The sequence below is a fragment of the Oncorhynchus mykiss genome, chromosome 8, assembly GCF_013265735.2.
Source record: "Oncorhynchus mykiss isolate Arlee chromosome 8, USDA_OmykA_1.1, whole genome shotgun sequence".
NCBI lineage: Eukaryota > Metazoa > Chordata > Actinopteri > Salmoniformes > Salmonidae > Oncorhynchus > Oncorhynchus mykiss.
The window spans coordinates 90,030,688-90,058,234 of NC_048572.1; the positions used below are offsets into that span (position 1 = coordinate 90,030,688).

Below are 27,547 nucleotides of genomic sequence, written 5' to 3' on the forward strand. Positions count from 1 at the left end.
CCCACCAAATTATTATTATTATTATTATTTTAATGCTACACAGCCTGTGTGATGTGATTCAGAAGTAATTTGGGCAATAACCCCCCCCCCCCCCCCAAACTGCAGATAAAACCCTATTAAACGAATGCTTTGTGGTTTTCTCGGTCTCATAAGAAAACACCTTCAGTTGAAGTTCAAAGCTTGTCCATCCTGTTCTCTTTTTATGATCTTATATGCAGCACAGCAGACCGCTACACCGGGCTGCGGCTGTCTCGATGTTCTCCCTGCGTGAAGGAATCAAGAATCAGAATCAGACACCAGAGGGTCACGTGATCACCAGGAGGCGGTGCGGTCGCGTCTATCAGCCAGTAGCAGCACACGTCAATCCAACACCAGGTTCCATGGAGAATGCCGAGATAACTCGAATAACGGTACGCTACAATATTTATGTGGGAGAAATGATCTTCGTTTGATAAACAACCGAATATGGGTTTGTCTCGCGCATCAATAAACCGCACATAAAACAACAACAACAACAACAAACGGCAGAACTGTTTTTCGTCTCGTCACGAAACCCAACAGCTCCAGCCGAGACAGAACCATTGTCTGAATATATGTTTAGGATGGCCTGGATAGGCAAGGTAAGACGGATTCTCTCTTTAAACAAGTGCCAAATTGATCAACAGACTGTATTAACTATGTGTGATTCAAAATGAGCATAAATTGACTGGGCAGTGTGACAGTAGTGTTTTGAATATTATACGTTGCTGTATTCAGCTGGACACTGTTCGCGGTGTAACTGTTTCCCTCTTCTGCCCCCTTTTTTTTGTTGACCACCAAATGTGGTTGACTGGTGGGTTAACGTTCAATCGGTTACAATGTAACGGGAAACATTATTGCAGAGGCCTAAAGGATACAAAGTATCCAACGATAACCGTTGATCTGGTATGTATCCACATGCGTTGTGCATGTGGATTCCCCTTAGCCTATGTTTAGAGAGCAGGGTCTGCGATGTGTGCAAATAATTATTTAGTATTGCTTCCATTACCTAAAGTTAAATTAAGTCCCACATTTATTACCATGCCATGGGCCATTGTGGTAAACAAATTGAGCTCGAATTCACGTTTTAAATAGACTTATCATCAATTTAAATGCCCGGCAGTGACTCCAAATAGCCTATTATATTTGTATTGTCAAACAACTTATTTTTCTGCAAGAAACTCACATGATAATACAACACACACACACATAGTCCGGGTAACATTTGAATGAACTATTCAGCAGTCTTATGGTTGGGGGTAGAAGCTGTCTCCGAGAGCCCATGCCAGACGGTAACAGAGTGAACAGTCTATGGCTTGGATGCCTGGAGTCTTTGGCAATTTTTCTGGCCTTCCTCTGACACCGCCTGGTATTGAGGTCCTGGATGTCAGGGAGCTCGGCCCCAGTGATGTACTGGGCTGTTCGCACCACCCTCTGTAGCATCTTGAGGTCGAGGGCGGTGCATTTGCCATACCAAGTAATTCAGCAAGTCAAGATGCTCTCGATGGTGCAGCTGTATAACTTTTTGTGGATCCTAGGCCCCATGCCATATATTTTAATCTTTCAGAGGGGCAAGAGGTGCTGTCGTGCCCCCTTCACGACTGTGTTGGTGTGTGTGGACCATGTCCTTAGTGGTGTAGACGCCAAAGAACTTGAAGCTCTCGACCCGCTCCACTAAAGACCTGTCGATGTGGATGGGGGCATGCTCTCCCCTCTTTCTCCTATAATCCATGATAGTTTACTGACGTTGAGGGAGAGGTTGTTGTCCTTCCAACACACTGCCAAGTCTCTGGCCTTCTCATCGCTGTCTGTGATCAGGCCTACCACCGCTTTGTCGTTTGCAAACTTGATGATGGTGTTGAAGTGCGTGGCTACGCGGTCATGGGTGAGAAGGGGAGTACAGGAAGGGACTAAGCAAATGCACCCCTGAGGGTCCCCCCGTGTTGAGGGCTCAGTACCCTCAGCGCCCCCTTACTTCCTGTTGTATTCCTCAACACGAGTATAAAAGGGGGGGGGGGGGGGTTCTACATCAATGGGCATCTCACGGCTGGGTTTCCCTTTATAATCTGTTATCGTCTGCAAAGCCCTGTCACATACGACGAGCATCAGAGCCGGTGTAATAGGTTTCAACATTCCTCATATATTGTTCTTGTAGATTGTTTTGGCCTGTGTAAGCAGGGGAATTCCATGGAAACGGAATTACGCTTCGACTCCGTTTTTTTACTTTAAAATGTACAGTAAGTCAAACAAAAACCATTGATTTCTAAATTTAACAAACCATGTAACTCTATGCTCTAGGACAACTTTTAACAATTAACACTGAACTAGTATTTTACAAAAACACATTTAGTGGAAGAACTGTGCAGATGCAAACTTTGGTAACGGAATTACGGTAAAATCTCCCTCAGGTTTTTATGCGATCATGTTTTCCCGAAAACTCTTAAATATCTGCTCTGAATTAAGACACAAAGATGTCTGCAGCACAACACAGAACCGTAGATTAGAGTTCAGTACAATAGAGTACAGTACAGTGTAGGGTATATTACAATATACAGACAGTGTGTCAGCAGCAAAGTACCCCCTCACCATCACACCTCCTCCTCCATGCTTCACGGTGGGAACCACACATGCGGCGATCGTCCGTTACCCTACTCTGCGTCTCACTAAGAGACGATGGTTGGAACCAAAAATCTCAAATTTGGACTCATCAGGACAGATTTCCACAGATCTGATGTCAATGGCTCAAACAAGGCACACCTGTTAATTGAAATGCATTCCAGGTGACTACCTCGTAAAGCTGGTTGAGAGAATTCCAAGTGTGCAAAGCTGCCATCAAAGCAAAGGATGGCTACTTTGAAGAATCTCAAATCTAAAATATATTTTCATTTGTTTAACACTTTTTTTTTGGTTACTACATGATTCCAAATGTGTTATTTCATAGTTTTGATTCTATGTAGTAAAATAAAATAAAACCCTGCTACACCTATTATTCTACAATGTAAGAAAAACCCTGGAATGAGCAGTTGTGTCCAAACGTTTGACTGGTACTGTACGTCTATGATAGGTTTAGATTTGGTCCGGTCCGGTCCGCCTGTGGACATCAAGGCCAGACTGAATAAATGTCAACTACTTTTCAAGAGACATTAACCGGAGAGAGAGGGAAAGAGAGGGGGAGGGGCTGCTGAACATAACAGCATGCCAATGGAAGGGAGGACAGTAGGGAAAGGGGATACCTAGTCAGTTGTACAACCGAATGCATTCAACCGAATAGCAGGTGACCCAACCGTGGTTTGTGATTAATATGATTTGTAGCCAATTCAGCTGCAGTAATTACGTTACAGATGTTTAGGTAATTCTGTTAACAATTTCGTAACATAATTATGAGTTTTGATCACTTAATAATTCAGAAACAAAATTGATGTCAGTATAAAATCACTATAACTAATTGGTAGGTCAACTACTACTAGTTAATGTGAGACTAGTTGGCTACATCTAGGCTACATATTGACCTTCAATCATGTTAGGCCACTGGTACAATACATTAATTTATGGTTAGATTAGAATCGTGAATATAATCATTGGCCTGTACAGAGACTTCCAAATCCACATCTCTATCCACGGGTTAGGAACAGGCCTATTTAGCAAGCTAGTTACTGCAGAACATGAACACGTGCAGACCAGGAACCAAAATTAAGTTTTGCTTACGGTGTGTTTTGATTGGTGCGAAGCCAAATCCAAACTGGCCTCCTTTTGGTGGGGCGTTTTGCTACAGCTCAACGCCGATCGGCTAATTATTTAATCATTTTTGTATCAAGGGAGGCCAAATGCTTGTTGGCATCGATCAATGAAATGCTACGTCAGCAACATGTAATACTCTTTTGGTCCAGACAGCATCAGATACATGGACTACACGTAGAGAGACAAGAGGGGCGCTGTTTCCCTCGCTATGATGTAGATAGATGTAGATAGAGTCATCCAGCCACGTCTCTGGCAGCTTTTCAAGTCTCTCTGATACGAGACTCTGGAACTAAGCTCATCCATCTTATTCTCCAGTTTAAAAAAAAAAATGTATTCCACCTTTATTTAACCAGGTAGGCCAGTTGAGAACAAGTTCTCATTTTCAACTGCGACCTGGCCAAGATAAAGCAAAGCAGTTTGACACAAACAACAACACAGAGTTACACATGGAATAAACAAACATACAATCAATAATACAGTAGAAAAACAAGTCAATATACAGTGTGTGCAAATGAGGTAAGATTATTTTGTAAATGACATCGCCGAAGTCGAGGATCGGTAGGATAGTCAGTTTTACGAGGCAATCATTTGAGAAACCAAGGCTGTTGAGTCTGCCAATAAGAATGTTGTGATTGACAAAAGTCGAAAGCCTTGGCCAGGTCCAGTGACCGGACATTATCCAACAAGTGACTGTTGATCTGATGTCCTGCAGAGCGTGGCTGGTCAAATGTGATACTAGTAGGAACTCTGTGCACAGACAAAGTCAAGATAAACACGATAAAAGTCACTCTGTTGCACAGTTGGGTTGGAGCCTCTCCATCGACAGGTAGTTAGATACAGTTAAGATACAGTGCTTCAGTGTTAAACAGTGACCGACCTCTCCGTTCAGTTAACGCTACAGTATCCATCTGATATCAATGACCTTGATGATGGCGATGACGCCACTGAGACGCACTGCAGTGAGAGAGGACACACTTGGCATGCTCCTGTTTACGCTACAGTCATCATAAAAGTGTGTGTGTCCAGTCACCATAACAGTGTGTGTGTCCAGTCACCATAACAGTGTGTGTGTGTGTGTGTGTGTGTGTGTGTGTGTGTGTGTGTGTGTGTCCAGTCACCATAACAGTGTGTGTGTGTGTGTCCAGTTTGTCCAGTCACCATAACAGTATGTGTGTGTGTGTGTGTCCAGTCACCATAACAGTGTGTGTGTGTGTGTATGTGTGTGTGTCCAGTCACCATAACAGTGTGTGTGTCCAGTCACCATAACAGTGTGTCAAATCAAATTTATTTATAAAGCCATTCGTACATCAGCTGATATCTCAAAGTGCTGTACAGAAACCCAGCCTAAAACCCCAAACAGCAAGCAATGCAGGTGTAGAAGCACGGTGGCTAGGAAAAACTCCCTAGAAAGGCCAAAACCTAGGAAGAACCCAGAGAGGAACCAGGCTATGTGGGGTGCCCAGTCCTCTTCTGGCTGTGCCGGGTGGAGATTATAACAGAACATGGCCAAGATGTTCAAATGTTCATAAATGACCAGCATGGTCAAATAATAATAATCACAGGCAGAACAGTTGAAAATGGAGCAGCAGCACGGCCAGGTGGACTGGGGACAGCAAGGAGTCATCATGTCAGGTAGTCCTGAGGCATGGTCCTAGGGCTCAGGTCCTCCGAGAGAGAGAGAGAAAGAAAGGAAGAGAGAAAGAGAGAATTAGAGAGAGCATACTTAAATTCACACAGGACACCGGATAGGACAGGAGAAGTACTCCAGATATAACAAACTGGCCCTAGCCTCCCGACACATAAACTACTGCAGCATAAATACTGGAGGCTGAGAGAGGAGGGGCCCAATGTGTGTCCATTCAACATAATAGTGTGTGTGTGTCCAGTCACCATAACAGTGTGTGTGTGTGTGTGTGTGTGTGTGTGTGTGTGTGTGTGTGTGTGTGTGTGTGTGTGTGTGTGTGTGTGTCCAGTCACCCTAACAGTGTGTGTGTGTGTTGTGTTGTGTTTTGGAATTCTGGTTTGCACTCTTTCAAATCCTTGGCCAGATATCCTATGTTATTACATTGCAATTAGCCTACATTATTCAGGGTCAATGACAGTCTCTAAATGGTTAACTTCCTGTCCAGTTATGATCAGGAATAGATACAGGGATGTGTTTGGAAACCTGGTTTAGGCGATTTCAAATCCTTGGCCAGATTTTCTCTGTTATTACATTATTTGGCTACAATGTTACAATTACACGGTTTCCTAGATTATAGTGATTTAGACTTTTAATCATTGGAATGCTTTTAACTTCCTCTCCAGTTACTTAGTTCATGAGAGAGAGAGCGGGAGGGAGGGAGGGAGGGAGGGAGGGAGAGAGAGAGAGAGAGAGAGAGAGAGGGAGAGGGAGAACAGGGTTGGAGTTAAAACCTCAGTCAGCATTTCACTGTTAGTCCACACCTGTTGTTTACCAATGACCCTTCAGTCAGTCAGCATTTCACTGTTAGTCTACACCTGTTGTTTACCAAGGACCCATCAGTCAGCGTTTCACTGTTAGTCTACACCTGTTGTTTACCAACCATGTGGCAAATACATTTTGATTGGAACAGATCTGTGATGTGAGGGGGGATTATATTTCTAGTCACATGGTTGTGTCTGTCTGTCTGTCTGTCTGTCTGTCTGTCTGTGTCTGACTGACTGTCTGGTTTCTGACTGCAGGTTGAAGGGATGGTTTGTCTGACTGGTGTCTGACTGTCTGGTGTCTGACTGTCTGGTGTCTGACTGCAGGTTGAAGGGATGGTTTGTCTGTCTGGTGTCTGACTGTCTGGTGTCTGACTGTCTGGTGTCTGACTGCAGGTTGAAGGGATGGTTTGTCTGTCTGGTGTCTGACTGTCTGGTGTCTGACTGTCTGGTGTCTGACTGCAGGTTGAAGGGATGGTTTGTCTGTCTGGTGTCTGGCTGTCTGGTGTCTGTCTGTCTGGTGTCTGTCTGTCTTTCTGTCTGGTGTCTGTCTGTCTGGTTTCTGACTACAGGTTGATGGGATGGTTTTGTTGTTGTTTTGGGCTGCAGCAGCTGGCCCCCGTTCCTTTTGGGACAGACGGGGGGCTCTTTTCTCCTCCTCTCCTCTTCCTGTAGCTCTGATTGGCTATGGCGTACCGGTCTGTGTAGACTCCGGTCCTGGTCCTGACAGATATTTTTAGCGTCTCCAATCGAAAAATCCAATCCAATTAAATTCAATCGGCTTCCTATTTTGCAACAAAGCATCCTTCACTCATGCTGCCAAACATAGCCTCATAAAACTGACTATCCTACCGATCCTCGATTTCGGCGATGTAATTTACAAAATAGCCTCCAATACCCTACTCAACAAATTGGATGCAGTCTATCACAGTGCCAAAGCCCCATATACTACCCACCACTGTGACCTGTACGCTCTCATTGGCTGGCCCTCGCTTCATACTCATCGCCAAACACACTGGCTCCAGGTCATCTACAAGTCTTTGCTAGGTAAAGCTCCGCCTTATCTCAACTCGCTGGTCACCATAGCAACACCCACCCGTAGCACGCGCTCCAGCAGGTATATTTCACTGGTCACCCCCAAAGTCAATTCCTACCTTACCCACCTTTCCTTCCAGTTCTCTGCTGCCAATGACTGGAACAAACTGCAACAATCTCTGAAGCTGGAGACTCTTACCTCCCTCACTAGCTTTAAGCACCAGCTGTCAGAGCAGCTCACAGATCACTACACCTGCACATAGCCCATCTGTAAATAGCCCATCCAACTACCTCATCCCCATACTGTATTTATTTATTTATCTTGTTCCTTTGCACCCCTGTATCTCTACTTGCACATTCGTATTTTGCACATCTACCATTCCAGTGTTTTACTTGCTATATTGTAATTACTTTGCCACCATGGCCTTTTTTTGCCTTACCTCCCTTACTCACCTCATTTGCACTCACTGTATATAGACTTGTTTATACTGTATTATTGACTGCATGTTTATTCCATGTGTAACTCTGTGTTGTCTGTGTCAAACTGCTTTGCTTTATCTTGGCCAGGTCACAGTTGTAAATGAGAACTTGTTCTCAACTGGCCTACCTGGTTAAATAAAGGTGAAATTACATTTTTTTAAAACAATTATATTTATTTCTTATCTCTATTGTGGCATCAGCATTAGGTATGAAGGACAGCACATCATTACATCCTCGACTTGCATGTTCTGTTAATCAGGTTACTCTGAGCACCGTGGGTGGACACCCCTAATCGGGTTACTCTGAGCATCATGGGTGGATGCCCTAATCAGGTTACTCTGAGCACCGTGGGTGGACGCCCAAATCAGGTTACTCTGAGCACCGTGGGTGGACACCCTAATCAGGTTACTCTGAGCACCGTGGGTGGACGCCCAAATCAGGTTACTCTGAGCACTGTGGGTGGACACCCTAATCAGGTTACTCTGAGCACCGTGGGTGGACGCCCTAATCAGGTTACTCTGAGCACCGTGGGTGGACGCCCTAATCAGGCTACTCTGAGCACTGTGGGTGGACACCCCTAATCAGGTTACTCTGAGCACCGTGGGTGGACGCCCTAATCAGGTTACTCTGAGCACCGTGGGTGGACGCCCTAATCAGGCTACTCTGAGCACCGTGGGTGGACGCCCAAAACGGGTTACTCACCCAATGCATTATGGTCCAGTGAATTTCTCAAATGTCGAGCGCCACATTTTCCTGGCAGAAAACCTGTGTGTGTGTGTGTGTGTGATGATGAGGATGGGGATCTTTCCCTCTCCCCTAGCCATCTGCTAGCTACAGCCACCACTTCAAGCCATGACTATCATTCACGTAAGTCCCAGTGGTAATGTTTCATCACTCGTTCTGGGAAGTGCTCTTCTGCTTTAAACTGGAAAAGAATCAGGAGTGTGTGTGTGTGTGTGTGTGTGTGTGTGCGTGTGCGTGTGTGTGTGTGTGTGTGTGTGTGTGTGCGTGTGCGTGTGTGTGTGTGTGTGTGTGTGTGTGTGCGTGTGCGTGTGTGTGTGTGTGTAGCAGGATTATGCCGAGCTACACTACTGGCAGCTGTTCATCATATAACAAGTACGGTCCAACCAAATCATGTATAGCCATTTTACATTTAGATAAAACTATGGGCCATTATTGGATTTTTGGGCTTTGATTCTTCAGCATGAAGTCTCTTCTCTCTTTATCTAGCTCTCTACACTACATTTTATTATTATTCATATTACAGTAGAGTGGAGTATATTATTAATATTACCAAAATGATGTGTTCATCTGTTTGTTGAACATCTCATTCCAAAATCATGGCCATTCATATAGAGTTGGTCCCCCCCTTTGCTGCTATAACAGCCTCCACTCTTCTGGGAAGGCTTTCTACTAGATGTTGGAACATTGCTGCTATAACAGCCTCCACTCTTCTGGGAAGGCTTTCCACTAGATGTTGGAACATTGCTGCTATAACAGCCTCCACTCTTCTGGGAAGGCTTTCCACTAGGTGTTGGAACATTGCTGCTATAGCAGCCTCCACTCTTCTGGGAAGGCTTTCCACTAGATGTTGGAACATTGCTGCTATAACAGCCTCCACTCTTCTGGGAAGGCTTTCCACTAGATGTTGGAACATTGCTGCTATAACAGCCTCCACTCTTCTGGGAAGACTTTCCACTAGATGTTGGAACATTGCTGCTAAAACAGCCTCCACTCTTCTGGGAAGGTTTTCTACTAGATGTTGGAACATTGTTGCGGGGACTTGCTTCCATTCAGCCACAAGCATTAGTGAGGTCGGACACCGATGTTGGGCGATTAGGACTGGCTCGCAGTCGGCGTTCCAATTCATCTCAAAGGTGTTCGATGGGGTTGAGGTCAGGGCTCTGTGCAGGCCAGTCAATTTCTTCCACACCGATTTCGACAAACCATTTCTGTATGGACCTCGCTTTGTGCACGGGGGCATGCACGGGGTCATGCTGAAACAGGAAAGGGCCTTCCCCAAACTGTTGCCACAAAGTTGGAAGCACAGAATCGTCTAGAATGTTGTTGTATGCTGTAGCGTTTCCCAACATTGGAACTAATGGGACCGAACCATGAAAAACAGTCCCAGACAATTATTCCTCCTCCTCATAGAGTAGATTACAGTAAAGTACGGTAGAGTAAAGTACAGTAGAGTAGAGTTCAGTACAGTAGAGTAGAGTACAGTATAGTTCAGTACAGTATAGTTCAGTACAGTAGAGTAGAGTCAAGTATAGTTCAGTAGAGTAGAGTACAGTAGAGGTCAGTACAGTAGAGTACAGTAGAGTTCATTACAGTAGAGTAGAGTCCAGTAGAGTAGAGTCCATTAGATTACAGTAGAGCTCAGTAGAGTACAGACAGTAGATTACAGTAGAGCTCAGTAGAGTGTAGTACAGAACAGTAGATTACAGTAGAGCTCAGTAGAGTGGAGTACAGTAGAGTAGATTACAGTAGAGCTCAGTAGAGTAGAGTACAGACAGTAGATTACAGTAGAGCTCAGTAAAGTGGAGTACAGTAGAGTAGATTACAGTAGAGCTCAGTAGAGTAGAGTACAGACAGTAGATTACAGTAGAGCTCAGTAGAGTGTAGTACAGAACAGTAGATTACAGTAGAGCTCGGTAGAGTTGAGTACAGTAGGGTAGATTACAGTAGATTACAGTAGAGCTCAGTAGAGTACAGACAGTAGATTACAGTAGAGCTCAGTAGAGGAGTACAGAACAGTATATTACAGTAGAGCTCAGTAGAGTGGAGTACAGTAGAGTAGATTACAGTAGAGCTCAGTAGAGTAGAGTACAGACAGTAGATTACAGTAGAGCTCAGTAGAGTGGAGTACAGTAGAGTAGATTACAGTAGAGCTCAGTAGAGTGGAGTACAGTAGAGTAGATTACAGTAGAGCTCAGTAGAGTGGAGTACAGAACTGTAGATTACAGTAGAGCTCAGTAGAGTATAGTACAGAACAGTATATTACAGTAGATTGCAGTAGAGCTCAGTAGAGTAGAGTACAGAACTGTATATTACAGTAGATTACAGTAGAGCTCAGTAGAGTACAGACAGTAGATTACAGTAGAGCTCAGTGGAGTACAGTACAGTAGATTACATTAGAGCTCAGTAGAATACAGTAGAGTAAAGTACAGTAGAGTACAGTAGAGTTCAGTACAGTAGAGTAGAGTACAGTAGATTACAGTAGAGTACAGTAGAGTTCAGTACAGTAGAGTACAGTACAGTAGAGCTCAGGTGAGCACAGTATAGTACAGTAGAGTAGAGTACAGTAGCAGTAGAGTACAGTAGCAGTAGAGTATGTCTGGAGCCTTACCCTACGATGTCTGGTACCTTACCCTACGATGTCTGGTTCCCTTACCCTACGATGTCTGGAGTCTTACCCTACAATGTCTGGAGTCTTACCCTACGATGTCTGGTACCTTACCCTACGATGTCTGGAGTCTTACCCTACGATGTCTGGAGTCTTACCCTACGATGTCTGGAGCCTTACCCTACGATGTCTGGTACCTTTCCCTACGATGTCTGGTACCTTACCCTACGATGTCTGGTACCTTTCCCTACGATGTCTGGTACCTTACCCTACGATGTCTGGAGTCTTACCCTACGATGTCTGGAGTCTTACCCTACGATGTCTGGAGTCTTACACTACGATGTCTGGTACCTTACCCTACGATGTCTGGAGTCTTACCCTACGATGTCTGGAGTCTTACCCTACGATGTCTGGAGTCTTACCCTACGATGTCTGGTACCTTACCCCATGATGTCTGGAGTCTTACCCTACGATGTCTGGTACCTTACCCTACGATGTCTGGTACCTTACCCTACGATGTCTGGTACCTTACCCTACGATGTCTGGTACCTTACCCTACGATGTCTGGTACCTTACCCTACGATGTCTGGTACCTTACCCTACGATGTCTGGAGTCTTACCCTACAATGTCTGTAGTCTTACCCTACGATGTCTGGTACCTTACCCTACGATGTCTGGAGTCTTACCCTACAATGTCTGGAGTCTTACCCTACGATGTCTGGAGCCTTACCCAACGATGTCTGGTACCTTTCCCTACGATGTCTGGTACCTTACCCTACGATGTCTGGTACCTTTCCCTACGATGTCTGGAGCCTTACCCTACGATGTCTGGTACCTTACCTTACGATGTCTGGTACCTTACCCTACGATGTCTGGTACCTTACTCTACGATGTCTGGTACCTTACCCTACGATGTCTGGTACCTTACCCTACGATGTCTGGAGTCTTACCCTAAGATGTCTGGAGTCTTACCCTACGATGTCTGGAGCCTTACCCTACGATGTCTGGTACCTTTCCCTATGATGTCTGGTACCTTACCCTACGATGTCTGGTACCTTTCCCTACGATGTCTGGTACCTTACCCTACGATGTCTGGAGTCTTACCCTACGATGTCTGGTACCTTACCCTACGATGTCTGGAGCCTTACCCTACGATGTCTGGTACCTTACCCTACAATGTCTGGAGTCTTACCCTACGATGTCTGGAGTCTTACCCTACGATGTCTGGAGTCTTACCCTACGATGTCTGGAGTCTTACCCTACGATGTCTGGAGTCTTACCCTACGATGTCTGGAGTCTTACCCTACGATGTCTGGAGTCTTACCCTACGATGTCTGGAGTCTTACCTACGATGTCTGGAGCCTGCTGGTTTTCAACGCAGGCTATTCTGCTAAAACAACTACAGCCTAAAATGTTTACATTGCGGACCCAACCGAGGCCCCCGTACCGAACGGTTCAGTATGAATACGTGTACCGATAGGGATGGATAGAAATTGACAGAATGGTTACCTGGAGGAAAATGGAGGAGGGACATGTCATTTGTAATTGATCAACATTTCAATATTTCTTAGTATTTTTAGAATGAGTTTCTTATTAGGCTATGTATGAATGTCTGTCTGATGCCACCCCTCATCTCTGATTCTCTGCTGGGCCTATAGGCTTTTTTACTGTGAACTCAATCAAAGACTATAGACTACGAAGTGGATGCTCAGAGAAGCACAGAGCAAAATCATATTTCTAAGATCCCCAGCCTGCTCTGCTCTTCCTGATAATTTATTATTTAAAAAAAAAATTGTTGTTGTGTGTGCTGCCTAGGTCTACAGTGGTAGTTCAGGAGGAGAGTCGAAGGCTTCATCTGAAAATAATGTTTGATTAGGCCTAGTCCCAAAACATGCACTTGGGTTATTGAGTTATTGACCTCACATTAAGACAGATTCTAGTAACTGACATTGTGGTTCTGAAACTTGAAGCAGCAGCAGCCACAATCAATCGGAAATGGACAGCTCACGGTGCTGAAAGTAGGCAAATTCCAGTAGGTACAATTAATTTGAAACCATCTTCATTTTAATTAGACTCTACTAACAACAAGAGGGCTTTGTGTTTGAGCCTATGTCTTCCTATTTAAGAAAGAAGAGTTGGTCCTACCTGTTAGACAGACATTAGGCTATAAGCTGCTATATCCATAGATTTGTTGGTTAATTCCTCCACCCACAATGCACTCATTAAATAGCCTACCTTCATGTCAGTGAAGGGCTGTTCAGTTAAAACCAGGACTGGAATTGAAGGGTATGAGAGGGTATGCAATAGGCCATATGAGTTAGGGATATTATTGTTTAGTTTCTTTGACATTCAATTGCAGAGGAGACCATTTTTAAAAAACTTTGCTTGAGAAGTAATCTAATTCTGTCACTATCAATTGATTAAGCTATTCACTTTCTGAACAATAGAAGTTGTTTAAACCCACACAGTTTTTAGGGAAACACTTGTGACCTTCTCTCGTTGGGTTAAACCACAGAAGAAGAGTAGCCACTAGTTAAAGCCTCCGTCGGTAGGCCCTACTCTGTCTGGGGTGGAAAGGTAGGTCTACTCTGTCTGGGGTGGAAAGGTAGGCCTACTCTGTCTGGGGTGGAAAGGTAGGTCTACTCTGTCTGGGGTGGAAAGGTAGGTCTACTCTGTGTGGGGTGGAAAGGTAGGTCTACTCTGTGTGGGGTGGAAAGGTAGGCCCTAGTCTGTCTGGGGTGGAAAGGTAGGTCCTAGTCTGTCTGGGGTGGAAAGGTAGGTCTACTCTGTCTGGGGTGGAAAGGTAGGTCTACTCTGTCTGGGGTGGAAAGGTAGGCCCTACTCTGTCTGGGGTGGAAAGGTAAGCCTACTCTGTCTGGGGTGGAAAGGTAGGCCTACTCTGTGTGGGGTGGAAAGGTAGGTCTACTCTGTCTGGGTGGAAAGGTAGGCCTACTCTGTCTGGGGTGGAAAGGTAGGCCTACTCTGTCTGGGTGGAAAGGTAGGTCTACTCTGTCTGGGGTGGAAAGGTAGGTCCTACTCTGTCTGGGGTGGAAAGGTAGGCCCTACTCTGTCTGGGGTGGAAAGGTAGGCCTACTCTGTCTGGGTGGAAAGGTAGGTCTACTCTGTCTGGGGTGGAAAGGTAGGTCTACTCTGTCTGGGGTGAAAAGGTAGGTCTACTCTGTCTGGGGTGGAAAGGTAAGCCCTACTCTGTCTGGGGTGGAAAGGTAGGTCTACTCTGTCTGGGGTGGAAAGGTAGGTCTACTCTGTCTGGGGTGGAAAGGTAGGCCCTACTCTGTCTGGGGTGGAAAGGTAAGCCTACTCTGTCTGGGGTGGAAAGGTAGGCCTACTCTGTGTGGGGTGGAAAGGTAGGTCTACTCTGTCTGGGGTGGAAAGGTAGGCCCTACTCTGTCTGGGGTGGAAAGGTAGGCCCTACTCTGTCTGGGGTGGAAAGGTAGGCCTACTCTGTCTGGGGTGGAAAGGTAGGTCTACTCTGTCTGGGGTGGAAAGGTAGGTCCTACTCTGTCTGGGGTGGAAAGGTAGGCCCTACTCTGTCTGGGGTGGAAAGGTAGGCCTACTCTGTCTGGGGTGGAAAGGTAGGTCTACTCTGTCTGGGGTGGAAAGGCAGGTCTACTCTGTGTGGGGTGGAAAGGTAGGTCTACTCTGTGTGGGGTGGAAAGGTAGGCCCTAGTCTGTCTGGGGTGGAAAGGTAGGTCCTAGTCTGTCTGGGGTGGAAAGGTAGGTCTACTCTGTCTGGGGTGGAAAGGTAGGCCCTACTCTGTCTGGGGTGGAAAGGTAAGCCTACTCTGTCTGGGGTGGAAAGGTAGGCCTACTCTGTGTGGGGTGGAAAGGTAGGTCTACTCTGTCTGGGGTGGAAAGGTAGGCCCTACTCTGTCTGGGGTGGAAAGGTAGGCCCTACTCTGTCTGGGATGGAAAGGTAGTCCTACTCTGTCTGGGTGGAAAGGTAGGTCTACTCTGTCTGGGGTGGAAAGGTAGGTCTACTCTGTCTGGGGTGAAAAGGTAGGTCCTACTCTGTCTGGGGTGGAAAGGTAGGTCTACTCTGTCTGGGGTGGAAAGGTAGGCGCTACTCTGTCTGGGGTGGAAAGGTAGGTCTGCTCTGTCTGGGGTGGAAAGGTAGGCCTACTCTGTCTGGGGTGGAAAGGTAGGCCTACTCTGTCTGGGGTGGAAAGGTAGGCCTACTCTGTCTGGGGTGGAAAGGTAGGCCTACTCTGTCTGGGTGGAAAGGTAGGTCTACTCTGTCTGGGGTGGAAAGGTAGGTCTACTCTGTCTGGGGTGAAAAGGTAGGTCTACTCTGTCTGGGGTGGAAAGGTAGGCCCTACTCTGTCTGGGGTGGAAAGGTAGGCCCTACTCTGTCTGGGGTGGAAAGGTAGGCCTACTCTGTCTGGGTGGAAAGGTAGGTCTACTCTGTCTGGGGTGGAAAGGTAGGTCTACTCTGTCTGGGGTGAAAAGGTAGGTCCTACTCTGTCTGGGGTGGAAAGGTAGGTCTACTCTGTCTGGGGTGGAAAGGTAGGCGCTACTCTGTCTGGGGTGGAAAGGTAGGTCTGCTCTGTCTGGGGTGGAAAGGTAGGCCTGCTCTGTCTGGGGTGGAAAGGTAGGCCTACTCTGTCTGGGGTGGAAAGGTAGGCCTACTCTGTCTGGGGTGGAAAGGTAGGCCTACTCTGTCTGGGTGGAAAGGTAGGTCTACTCTGTCTGGGGTGGAAAGGTAGGTCTACTCTGTCTGGGGTGAAAAGGTAGGTCTACTCTGTCTGGGGTGGAAAGGTAGGCCTACTCTGTCTGGGGTGGAAAGGTAGGCCTACTCTGTCTGGGTGGAAAGGTAGGTCTACTCTGTCTGGGGTGGAAAGGTAGGTCTACTCTGTCTGGGGTGAAAAGGTAGGCCTACTCTGTCTGGGGTGGAAAGGTAGGTCTACTCTGTCTGGGGTGGAAAGGTAGGTCTACTCTGTCTGGGTGGAAAGGTAGGCCTACTCTGTCTGGGGTGGAAAGGTAGGGGGGTGGAAAGGTAGGCCCTGCTCTGTCTGGGGTGGAAAGGTAGGTCTACTCTGTCTGGGGTGGAAAGGTAGGTCTACTCTGTGTGGGGTGGAAAGGTAGGTCTACTCTGTCTGGGGTGGAAAGGTAGGTCTACTCTGTCTGGGGTGGAAAGGTAGGTCTACTCTGTCTGGGGTGGAAAGGTAGGTCTACTCTGTCTGGGGTGGAAAGGTAGGTCCTACTCTGTCTGGGGTGGAAAGGTAGGCCCTACTCTGTCTGGGGTGGAAAGGTAGGCCCTACTCTGTCTGGGGTGGAAAGGTAGGTCTACTCTGTCTGGGGTGGAAAGGTAGACCCTACTCTGTCTGGGGTGGAAAGGTAGGTCCTACTCTGTCTGGGGTGGAAAGGTAGACCCTACTCTGTCTGGGGTGGAAAGGTAGACCCTACTCTGTCTGGGGTGGAAAGGTAGGCCCTACTCTGTCTGGGGTGGAAAGGTAGGTCTACTCTGTCTGGGGTGGAAAGGTAGGTCCTACTCTGTCTGGGGTGGAAAGGTAGGTCTACTCTGTCTGGGGTGGAAAGGTAGACCCTACTCTGTCTGGGGTGGAAAGGTAGGTCTACTCTGTCTGGGGTGGAAAGGTAGGTCTACTCTGTCTGGGGTGGAAAGGTAGGACCTGCTCTGTCTGGGGTGGAAAGGTAGACCCTACTCTGTCTGGGGTGGAAAGGTAGGTCTACTCTGTCTGGGGTGGAAATGTAGGTCTACTCTGTCTGGGGTGGAAATGTAGGTCTACTCTGTCTGGGGTGGAAAGGTAGGTCTACTCTGTCTGGGGTGGAAAGGTAGGTCTACTCTGTCTGGGGTGGAAAGGTAGGTCTACTCTGTCTGGGGTGGAAAGGTAGGTCTACTCTGTCTGGGGTGGAAAGGTAGGTCCTACTCTGTCTGGGGTGGAAAGGTAGGTCTACTCTGTCTGGGGTGGAAAGGTAGGTCCTACTCTGTCTGGGGTGGAAAGGTAGGTCTACTCTGTCTGGGGTGGAAAGGTAGGTCCTACTTTTGAAAGTACCATGGTCAGATTCCTAATGACGTCTCAGATAAAATTATTTTCAAACAAGGACAGTTTTGTTTCAAACAAGACACCGTGATTTGGCATTGGAGAAACAGGATAAGATGAACACATAGGACCATCTCTCGGTCCATTAGCCTGTCATTTGTGTGGTATGGAAACATATTCTGCTAATATGTAAAATAACATAGACTTGCATGAAATGTTTATCCCCCTAAGGCCGATGTCCACGCCCCCGTGGACATCAAATTAGCATCATCATTTAATCCCCATAAAAATCTGTCAGTTTAAACTGGAGATGTCAGTTTAAACTGGAGATGTCAGTTTAAACTGGAGATGTCAGTTTAAACTGGAGATGTCAGTTTTGCCTTGAATGTGTCTCAATCCACCTCATCTGCTGATGTCGCTCTTCCCCATCTGAGGTCAAAGGTGACAGAACTAGAGAGGTGTTTGTCAGACCAGGAGACATCCCATCTGAGGTCAAAGGTGACAGAACTAGAGAGGTGTTTGTCAGACCAGGAGACATCCCATCTGAGGTGAAAGGTGACAGAATGGTGTTTGTCAGACCAGGAGACATCCCATCTGGGGTCAAAGGTGACAGAACTAGAGAGGTTTTTGTCAGACCAGGAGACATCCCATCTGGGGTCAAAGGTGACAGAACTAGAGAGGTGTTTGTCAGACCAGGAGACATCCCATCTGAGGTGAAAGGTGACAGAACTAGAGAGGTGTTTGTCAGACCAGGAGACATCTCATCTGGGGTCAAAGGTGACAGGACTAGAGAGGTGTTTTTCAGACTAGGAGACATCCCATCTGAGGTGAAATGTGACAGAACTAGAGAGGTGTTTGTCAGACCAGGAGACATCTCATCTGGGGTCAAAGGTGACAGGACTAGAGAGGTATTTGTCAGACCAGGAGACATCTCATCTGGGGTCAAAGGTGACAGGACTAGAGAGGTGTTTTTCAGACCAGGAGACATCCCATCTGAGGTGAAAGGTGACAGAACTAGAGAGGTGTTTGTCAGACCAGGAGACATCCCATCTGAGGTCAAAGGTGACAGAACTAGAGAGGTGTTTGTCAGACCAGGAGACATCCCATCTGTGGTCAAAGGTGACAGAACTAGAGAGGTGTTTGTCAGACCAGGAGACATCCCATCTGAGGTCAAAGGTGACAGGACTAGAGAGGTGTTTGTCAGACCAGGAGACATCCCATCTGAGGTGAAAGGTGACAGAACTAGAGAGGTGTTTGTCAGACCAGGAGACATCCCATCTGGGGTCAAAGGTGACAGAACTAGAGAGGTGTTTGTCAGACCAGGAGACATCCCATCTGGGGTCAAAGGTGACAGGACTAGAGAGGTGTTTGTCAGACCAGGAGACATCCCATCTGGGTTCAAAGGTGACAGGACTAGAGAGGTGTTTGTCAGACCAGGAGACATCCCAACTGAGGTCAAAGGTGACAGAACTAGAGAGGTGTTTGTCAGACCAGGAGACATCCCATCTGGGGTCAAAGGTGACAGAACTAGAGAGGTGTTTGTCAGACCAGGAGACATCCCATCTGGGGTCAAAGGTGACAGGACTAGAGAGGTGTTTGTCAGACCAGGAGACATCCCATCTGGGGTCAAAGGTGACAGGACTAGAGAGGTGTTTGTCAGACCAGGAGACATCCCATCTGGGGTCAAAGGTGACAGAACTAGAGAGGTGTTTGTCAGACCAGGAGACATCCCATCTGAGGTGAAAGGTGACGGAACTAGAGAGGTGTTTGTCAGACCAGGAGACATCCCATCTGAGGTCAAATGTGACAGAACTAGAGAGGTGTTTGTCAGACCAGGAGACATCCCATCTGAGGTCAAAGGTGACAGAACGGTGTTGGTCAGACCAGGAGACGCCCCGAAAATCGGACTTCTCACAAAAATGGTCTGTAGCATCCGAATGGTTTGACCCACAAACTATTATGACCCATCTATGGAAAGATGAGACACAATGGTGTTCTCTGTTCTGTTCTACATCTTGGGACTCGTCTGGAGTCGGTACAGCCGATCTGCCAACTTCTGTCTGTCGCGTCCGAACGGTTTGGGCTACACACTAATGTGACCCCCCCTCTGTGGAAAGGCGAGACTGTCACGAACACTTACATGTTGGTTCTGCTCTAGGAAGCCCACAGACCTCACAACACTGGTCTGAAGGTCCCCCGGTACCAGCTGAAGAAAATAATGGAAGTATATATGGAGACTGTTTAATGCCAAAAATAAGGTGTTAAATACTTGTAAAAAATAATAATTAATAAATGCAAATATCCTGATCTTTCTCTCAGGTATAGGACAGACACTTCAGCTCAAACTTCCTTTTTGACACATTTTTTGGGACTATCTGTTATTAACTGTGTTTCTATTGGCTAATAGCAGTAAGGACTATCTGTTATTCAATGTGTTTCTATGGGCTAATAGCAGTAAGGACTATCTGTTATTCAATGTGTTTCTATGGGCTAATAGCAGTAAGGACAATGTGTTTCTATGGGCTAATAGCAGTAAGGACTATCTGTTATTCAATGTGTTTCTATTGGCTAATAGCAGTAAGGACTCTCTGTTATTCAATGTGTTTCTATGGGCTAATAGCAGTAAGGACTATCTGTTATTCAATGTGTTTCTATGGGCTAATAGCAGTAAGGACTATCAATGTGTTTCTATGGGCTAATAGCAGTAAGGACTATCTGTTATTCAATGTGTTTCTATTGGCTAATAGCAGTAAGGACTATCTGTTATTCAATGTGTTTCTATGGGCTAATAGCAGTAAGGACTATCTGTTATTCAATGTGTTTCTATGGGCTAATAGCAGTAAGGACTATCTGTTATTCAATGTGTTTCTATTGGCTAATAGCAGTAAGGACTATCTGTTATTCAATGTGTTTCTATTGGCTAATAGCAGTAAGGACTATCTGTTATTCAATGTGTTTCTATTGGCTAATAGCAGTAAGGACTATCTGTTATTCAATGTGTTTCTATTGGCTAATAGCAGTAAGGACTATCTGTTATTCAATGTGTTTCTATTGGCTAATAGCAGTAAGGACTATCTGTTATTCAATGTGTTTCTATTGGCTAATAGCAGTAAGGACTATCTGTTATTCACTGTGTTTCTATTGGCTAATAGCAGTAAGGACTATCAATGTGTTTCTATGGGCTAATAGCAGTAAGGACTATCTGTTATTCAATGTGTTTCTATGGGCTAATAGCAGTAAGGACTATCTGTTATTCAGTGTGTTTCTATGGGCTAATAGCAGTAAGGACTATCTGTTATTCAATGTGTTTCTATGGGCTAATAGCAGTAAGGACTATCTGTTATTCAATGTGTTTCTATGGGCTAATAGCAGTAAGGACTATCTGTTATTCAATGTGTTTCTATTGGCTAATAGCAGTAAGGACTATCTGTTATTCAATGTTGTTTGGAAGAACGGGGACATTTTCATCTTCCAGGAATTGTGTACATGGGGCCGTGATTGGCTGCTGATGAATGGGCCTCAGGATCTCGTCACAGTATCTCTGTGCATTCAAATTGCCATCGACAAAATGCAATTTTCGTTGTCTGTAGCTTATGCCTGCCCATAGCATAACTCCGACGATACCACAGGTGATGAAGCCACCGTGGTTACACGTGGTCTGCGTTTGTGAGGCCGGTTGGATTTACTGCCAAATTCTCTAAAATGACTGGAGGGGGATTATGGTAGAGTAATGAACATTCAATTATCTGGCAACATCTCTGGTGGACATTCCTTCATTCAGCATGCCAATTGCACGCTCCCTCAAAACTTGACACATCTGTGGCATTGTGTTGACAAAACTGCACATTTTAGTGGCCTTTTATTGTCCCCAGCACAAGGTGCACCTGTGTAATGATCATGCTGGTTAATCCGCTTCTTGATATGCCACACCTGTCAGGTGGATGGATAATCTTGGCAAAGGAGAAATGCTCACTAACAGGGATGTAAACAAATATACGCACAACATTATAGATAAGCTTTTTTTGCGTCTGGAACATTTCTGCGATCTTTCAGTTCATGAAACACAGGACCAACACTTATTTTTATTTATACATTTTTTTATTTCACCTCTATTTAACCAAGTAGGCCAGTTGAGAACAAGTTCTCATTTACAACTGCGACCTTGCCTGTCACGCCTTGACCTTAGAGAGCCTTTTATGTCTCTATTTTTGGTTTGGTCAGGGTGTGATTTGGGGTGGGCATTCTATGTTATTTTTTCTATGTTTTGTATTTCTTTGTGTTTGGGCCTGATATGGTTCTCAATCAGAGACAGCTGTCTGTCGTTGTCTCTGATTGAGAACCATAGTTAGGTAGCCCACCTGTGTTTTGTGGGGTAGTTGTTTTCTGTTTAGTGTTTTCTGCACCTGACAGGACTGTTTCGGTTTCGTTTTGTTATTTTGTTCTAGTGTTCAGTTTAAAATAAAGTCATGAACACTTACCACGCTGCGCTTTGGCCCGATTCTTCCTCATCGGACGACGACACCCGTTACCTGGCCAAGATAAAGCAAAGCAGTTACACATAGGATAAACATGGGATAAACATGGGATAAACATGGGATAAACAAACATACAGTCAATAACACACTAACCCAAACAACGCAGAGTTACACATGGGATAAACAAACATACAATAGAAAAGTTTATATACAGTGTGTGCAAATGAGGTAGGATAAGAGAGGTAAGGCAATAAATAGGCCATGGTGGCAAAGTAATTACAATATAGCAATTAAACACTGGAGTGATAGATGTGCAGAAGATGAGTGTGCAAGTAGAGATACTGGGGTGCAAAGGAGCAAGATAAATAAATAAATACAGTATGGGGATGAGGTAGATAGATGGGCTGTTAACAGATAGGCTATTTACAGGGTGCAATGAACTGTGAGCTGCTCTGACAGCTGGTGCTTAAAGGTAGTGAGGGAGGTAAGAGTCTCCAGCTTCAGAGGTTTTTGCAGTTCGTTCCAGACATTGGCAGCAACTTTACATGTTGCGTTCATATAGGTGTTCAGTGTAAAATGCAATTTTCTCTCAGACCTGTAAATATGATGATAGATTCATGCAATGCTTTTACTATGAAAGAGATCTTTCCACCCCTACTCTTGTCCACGGGGGTCTGTGAACCCACAACCCTCCGTCCCGCAGCCCTGTGCGCTATCCAAATTCCTGCCATGTCATGCTAACAGCAGGGTTTCACAAATTCGGCCCTGGGGCCCCCCCTGCCCCCCCCCCCCCCCCCCCACATCCGTAGAGTTGGACGTTTCCTCACACAGGAAGCGGTGCAGGTCCTAGTCCAGGTACTTGTCATCTCCCGTCTGGACTAGCTAAAACACACAACCCTGAGAGCAGAAAACAAACAACGCCCTCCTGTTTAGGGGTAACAGGTAACAATGTCCTGGTATCCTTTAATTTCCTCTGTTCCTCTCAGCCCTTCCAGACACGTGTGTAGCTGGGGAGGAAGGCTTGTGATGAGGCAGGGGGAGGGGGAGAACACCAATTGTTTAAAGTGCTCCGTCTCTCTGTTTGAGGGAACAGAACAGAGCAGTCTGCCAGATGTGTCAGTCAGCCTCCAACAAAAAAGACAGACAGACCCTCAGCTCTACTCTCTACTCTCTACTCTCTACTCTCTACCCTCTACCCTCTACTCTCTACTCAAAATCAAATCCAAATATTTGTCTAAAGTGCTGAATACAACAGGTGTAGTAGACCTCACAGTGAAATGCTGAATACAACAGGTGTAGTAGACCTTAGTGACATGCTGAATACAACAGGTGTAGTAGACCTCACAGTGAAATGCTGAATACAACAGGTGTAGTAGACCTTACAGTGAAATGCTGAATACAACAGGTGTAGTAGACCTCACAGTGAAATGCTGAATACAACAGGTGTAGTAGACCTTACAGTGAAATGCTGAATACAACAGGTGTAGCAGACCTCACAGTGAAATGCTGAATACAACAGGTGTAGTAGACCTCACAGTGAAATGCTGAATACAACAGGTGTAGTAGACCTCACAGTGAAATGCTGAATACAACAGGTGTAGTAGACCTCACAGTGAAATGCTGAATACAACAGGTGTAGTAGACCTCACAGTGAAATGCTGAATACAACAGGTGTAGTAGACCTTACAGTGAAATGCTGAATACAACAGGTGTAGTAGACCTCACAGTGAAATGCTGAATACAACAGGTGTAGTAGACCTCACAGTGAAATGCTGAATACAACAGGTGTAGTAGACCTCACAGTGAAATGCTGAATACAACAGGTGTAGTAGACCTTAGGGTGAAATGCTGAATACAGCAGGTGTAGTAGACCTCACAGTGAAATGCTGAATACAACAGGTGTAGTAGACCTTACAGTGAAATGCTGAATACAACAGGTGTAGTAGACCTCACAGTGAAATGCTGAATAGAACAGGTGTAGTAGACCTTACAGTGAAATGCTGAATACAACAGGTGTAGTAGACCTTACAGTGAAATGCTGAATACAACAGGTGTAGTAGACCTCACAGTGAAATGCTGAATACAACAGGTGTAGTAGACCTGACAGTGAAATGCTGAATACAACAGGTGTAGTAGACCTTACAGTGAAATGCTGAATACAACAGGTGTAGTAGACCTCACAGTGAAATGCTGAATACAACAGGTGTAGTAGACCTCACAGTGAAATGCTGAATACAACAGGTGTAGTAGACCTTACAGTGAAATGCTGAATACAACAGGGGTAGTAGACCTTACAGTGAAATGCTGAATACAACAGGTGTAGTAGACCTCACAGTGAAATGCTGAATACAACAGGTGTAGTAGACCTGACAGTGAAATGCTGATTACAACAGGTGTAGTAGACCTTACAGTGAAATGCTGAATACAACAGGTGTAGTAGACCTCACAGTGAAATGCTGAATACAACAGGTGTAGTAGACCTTACAGTGAAATGCTGAATACAACAGGTGTAGTAGACCTCACAGTGAAATGCTGAATACAACAGGTGTAGTAGACCTCACAGTGAAATGCTGAATACAACAGGTGTAGTAGACCTTACAGTGAAATGCTGAATACAACAGGTGTAGTAGACCTTACAGTGAAATGCTGAATACAACAGGTGTAGTAGACCTTACAGTGAAATGCTGAATACAACAGGTGTAGTAGACCTTACAGTGAAATGCTGAATACAACAGGGGTAGTAGACCTTACAGTGAAATGCTGAATACAACAGGTGTAGTAGACCTTAGGGTGAAATGCTGAATACAACAGGTGTAGTAGACCTTACAGTGAAATGCTGAATACAACAGGTGTAGTAGACCTCACAGTGAAATGCTGAATACAACAGGTGTAGTAGACCTTACAGTGAAATGCTGAATACAACAGGTGTAGTAGACCTTACAGTGAAATGCTGAATACAACAGGTGTAGTAGACCTCACAGTGAAATGCTGAATACAACAGGTGTAGTAGACCTTACAGTGAAATGCTGAATACAACAGGTGTAGTAGACCTCACAGTGAAATGCTGAATACAACAGGTGTAGTAGACCTGACAGTGAAATGCTGAATACAACAGGTGTAGTAGACCTTACAGTGAAATGCTGAATACAACAGGTGTAGTAGACCTCACAGTGAAATGCTGAATACAACAGGTGTAGTAGACCTCACAGTGAAATGCTGAATACAACAGGTGTAGTAGACCTTACAGTGAAATGCTGAATACAACAGGGGTAGTAGACCTTACAGTGAAATGCTGAATACAACAGGTGTAGTAGACCTCACAGTGAAATGCTGAATACAACAGGTGTAGTAGACCTGACAGTGAAATGCTGATTACAACAGGTGTAGTAGACCTTACAGTGAAATGCTGAATACAACAGGTGTAGTAGACCTCACAGTGAAATGCTGAATACAACAGGTGTAGTAGACCTTACAGTGAAATGCTGAATACAACAGGTGTAGTAGACCTCACAGTGAAATGCTGAATACAACAGGTGTAGTAGACCTCACAGTGAAATGCTGAATACAACAGGTGTAGTAGACCTTACAGTGAAATGCTGAATACAACAGGTGTAGTAGACCTTACAGTGAAATGCTGAATACAACAGGTGTAGTAGACCTTACAGTGAAATGCTGAATACAACAGGTGTAGTAGACCTTACAGTGAAATACTGAATACAACAGGTGTAGTAGACCTTACAGTGAAATGCTGAATACAACAGGTGTAGTAGACCTTACAGTGAAATGCTGAATACAACAGGTGTAGTAGACCTCACAGTGAAATGCTGAATACAACAGGTGTAGTAGACCTCACAGTGAAATGCTGAATACAACAGGTGTAGTAGACCTTACAGTGAAATGCTGAATACAACAGGTGTAGTAGACCTCACAGTGAAATGCTGAATACAACAGGTGTAGTAGACCTGACAGTGAAATGCTGAATACAACAGGTGTAGTAGACCTTACAGTGAAATGCTGAATACAACAGGTGTAGTAGACCTCACAGTGAAATGCTGAATACAACAGGTGTAGTAGACCTCACAGTGAAATGCTGAATACAACAGGTGTAGTAGACCTTACAGTGAAATGCTGAATACAACAGGGGTAGTAGACCTTACAGTGAAATGCTGAATACAACAGGTGTAGTAGACCTTACAGTGAAATGCTGAATACAACAGGTGTAGTAGACCTTACAGTGAAATGCTGAATACAACAGGTGTAGTAGACCTCACAGTGAAATTGTCATGTATTGTCATGTTGTGTCTTGTTCCTGTTCTTTCTCTTCACTCTGTCTCCCTCTGCTGGTCGTATTAGGTTACCTTCTCTTCCCCTCCTTCCCCCAGCTGTTCCTTGTCTTCTCTAACTACCTCGTTCACCCTTTTCCCACCTGTTCCCTTTTTCCCTCTGATTGGGTCTCTATTTCTCTCTCTGTTCCTGCTTCTGTCTTTGTCAGATTCTCGTTTGAGTTTCTCATGCCAGAACCAAACTATCGTCTTGTTTGCTTCAACCTTGTCCTGTCCTGTCGGAATCTGCCTGTTCATCTGAGGCTACGTGTGATCAGGTACCTCTGTCCTCTACAACCCAGCTAATCCCCTCTGCTGCTAGAAGAGGACTCTAACCCAGCTAATCCCCTCTGCTGCTAGAAGAGGACTCTAACCCAGCTAATCCCCTCTGCTGCTAGAAGAGGACTCTAACCCAGCTAATCCCCTCTGCTGCTAGAAGAGGACTCTAACCCAGCTAATCCCCTCTGCTGCTAGAAGAGGACTCTAACCCAGCTAATCCCCTCTGCTGCTAGAAGAGGACTCTAACCCAGCTAATCCCCTCTGCTGCTAGAAGAGGACTCTAACCCAGCTAATCCCCTCTGCTGCTAGAAGAGGACTCTAACCCAGCTAATCCCCTCTGCTGCTAGAAGAGGACTCTAACCCAGCTAATCCCCTCTGCTGCTAGAAGAGGACTCTAACCCAGCTAATCCCCTCTGCTGCTAGAAGAGGACTCTAACCCAGCTAATCCCCTCTGCTGCTAGAAGAGGACTCTAACCCAGCTAATCCCCTCTGCTGCTAGAAGAGGACTCTAACCCAGCTAATCCCCTCTGCTGCTAGAAGAGGACTCTAACCCAGCTAATCCCCTCTGCTGCTAGAAGAGGACTCTAACCCAGCTAATCCCCTCTGCTGCTAGAAGAGGACTCTAACCCAGCTATTCTCCTCTGCTGCTAGAAGGGGACTCTAACCCAGCTAATCCCCTCTGCTGCTAGAAGAGGACTCTAACCCAGCTAATCCCCTCTGCTGCTAGAAGAGGACTCTAACCCAGCTAATCCCCTCTGCTGCTAGAAGAGGACTCTAACCCAGCTAATCCCCTCTGCTGCTAGAAGAGGACTCTAACCCAGCTAATCCCCTCTGCTGCTAGAAGAGGACTCTAACCCAGCTAATCCCCTCTGCTGCTAGAAGAGGACTCTAACCCAGCTAATCCCCTCTGCTGCTAGAAGAGGACTCTAACCCAGCTAATCCCCTCTGCTGCTAGAAGAGGACTCTAACCCAGCTAATCCCCTCTGCTGCTAGAAGAGGACTCTAACCCAGCTAATCCCCTCTGCTGCTAGAAGAGGACTCTAACCCAGCTAATCCCCTCTGCTGCTAGAAGAGGACTCTAACCCAGCTAATCCCCTCTGCTGCTAGAAGAGGACTCTAACCCAGCTAATCCCCTCTGCTGCTAGAAGAGGACTCTAACCCAGCTAATCCCCTCTGCTGCTAGAAGAGGACTCTAACCCAGCTATTCTCCTCTGCTGCTAGAAGGGGACTCTAACCCAGCTAATCCCCTCTGCTGCTAGAAGAGGACTCTAACCCAGCTAATCCCCTCTGCTGCTAGAAGAGGACTCTAACCCAGCTAATCCCCTCTGCTGCTAGAAGAGGACTCTAACCCAGCTAATCCCCTCTGCTGCTAGAAGAGGACTCTAA

The 27,547-nt window shown here is 45.7% G+C and overlaps 1 protein-coding gene across 2 annotated transcripts in view; it reads left to right on the top strand.

Annotated features, from left to right (window-relative positions):
• The first annotated feature begins 336 nt into the window (after nucleotides 1-336).
• Nucleotides 337-27,547, top strand: part of st6galnac3 (ST6 (alpha-N-acetyl-neuraminyl-2,3-beta-galactosyl-1,3)-N-acetylgalactosaminide alpha-2,6-sialyltransferase 3) — a 63,594-nt gene continuing 36,383 nt past the window's right edge. For both annotated transcript variants that reach the window (XM_036986763.1, XM_036986764.1), the window contains exon 1: nucleotides 337-620. In XM_036986763.1, the coding sequence (XP_036842658.1) occupies nucleotides 594-620 (27 nt within the window). In that variant the 5' untranslated portion in view covers nucleotides 337-593. The remainder of the gene's footprint in view (nucleotides 621-27,547) is intronic.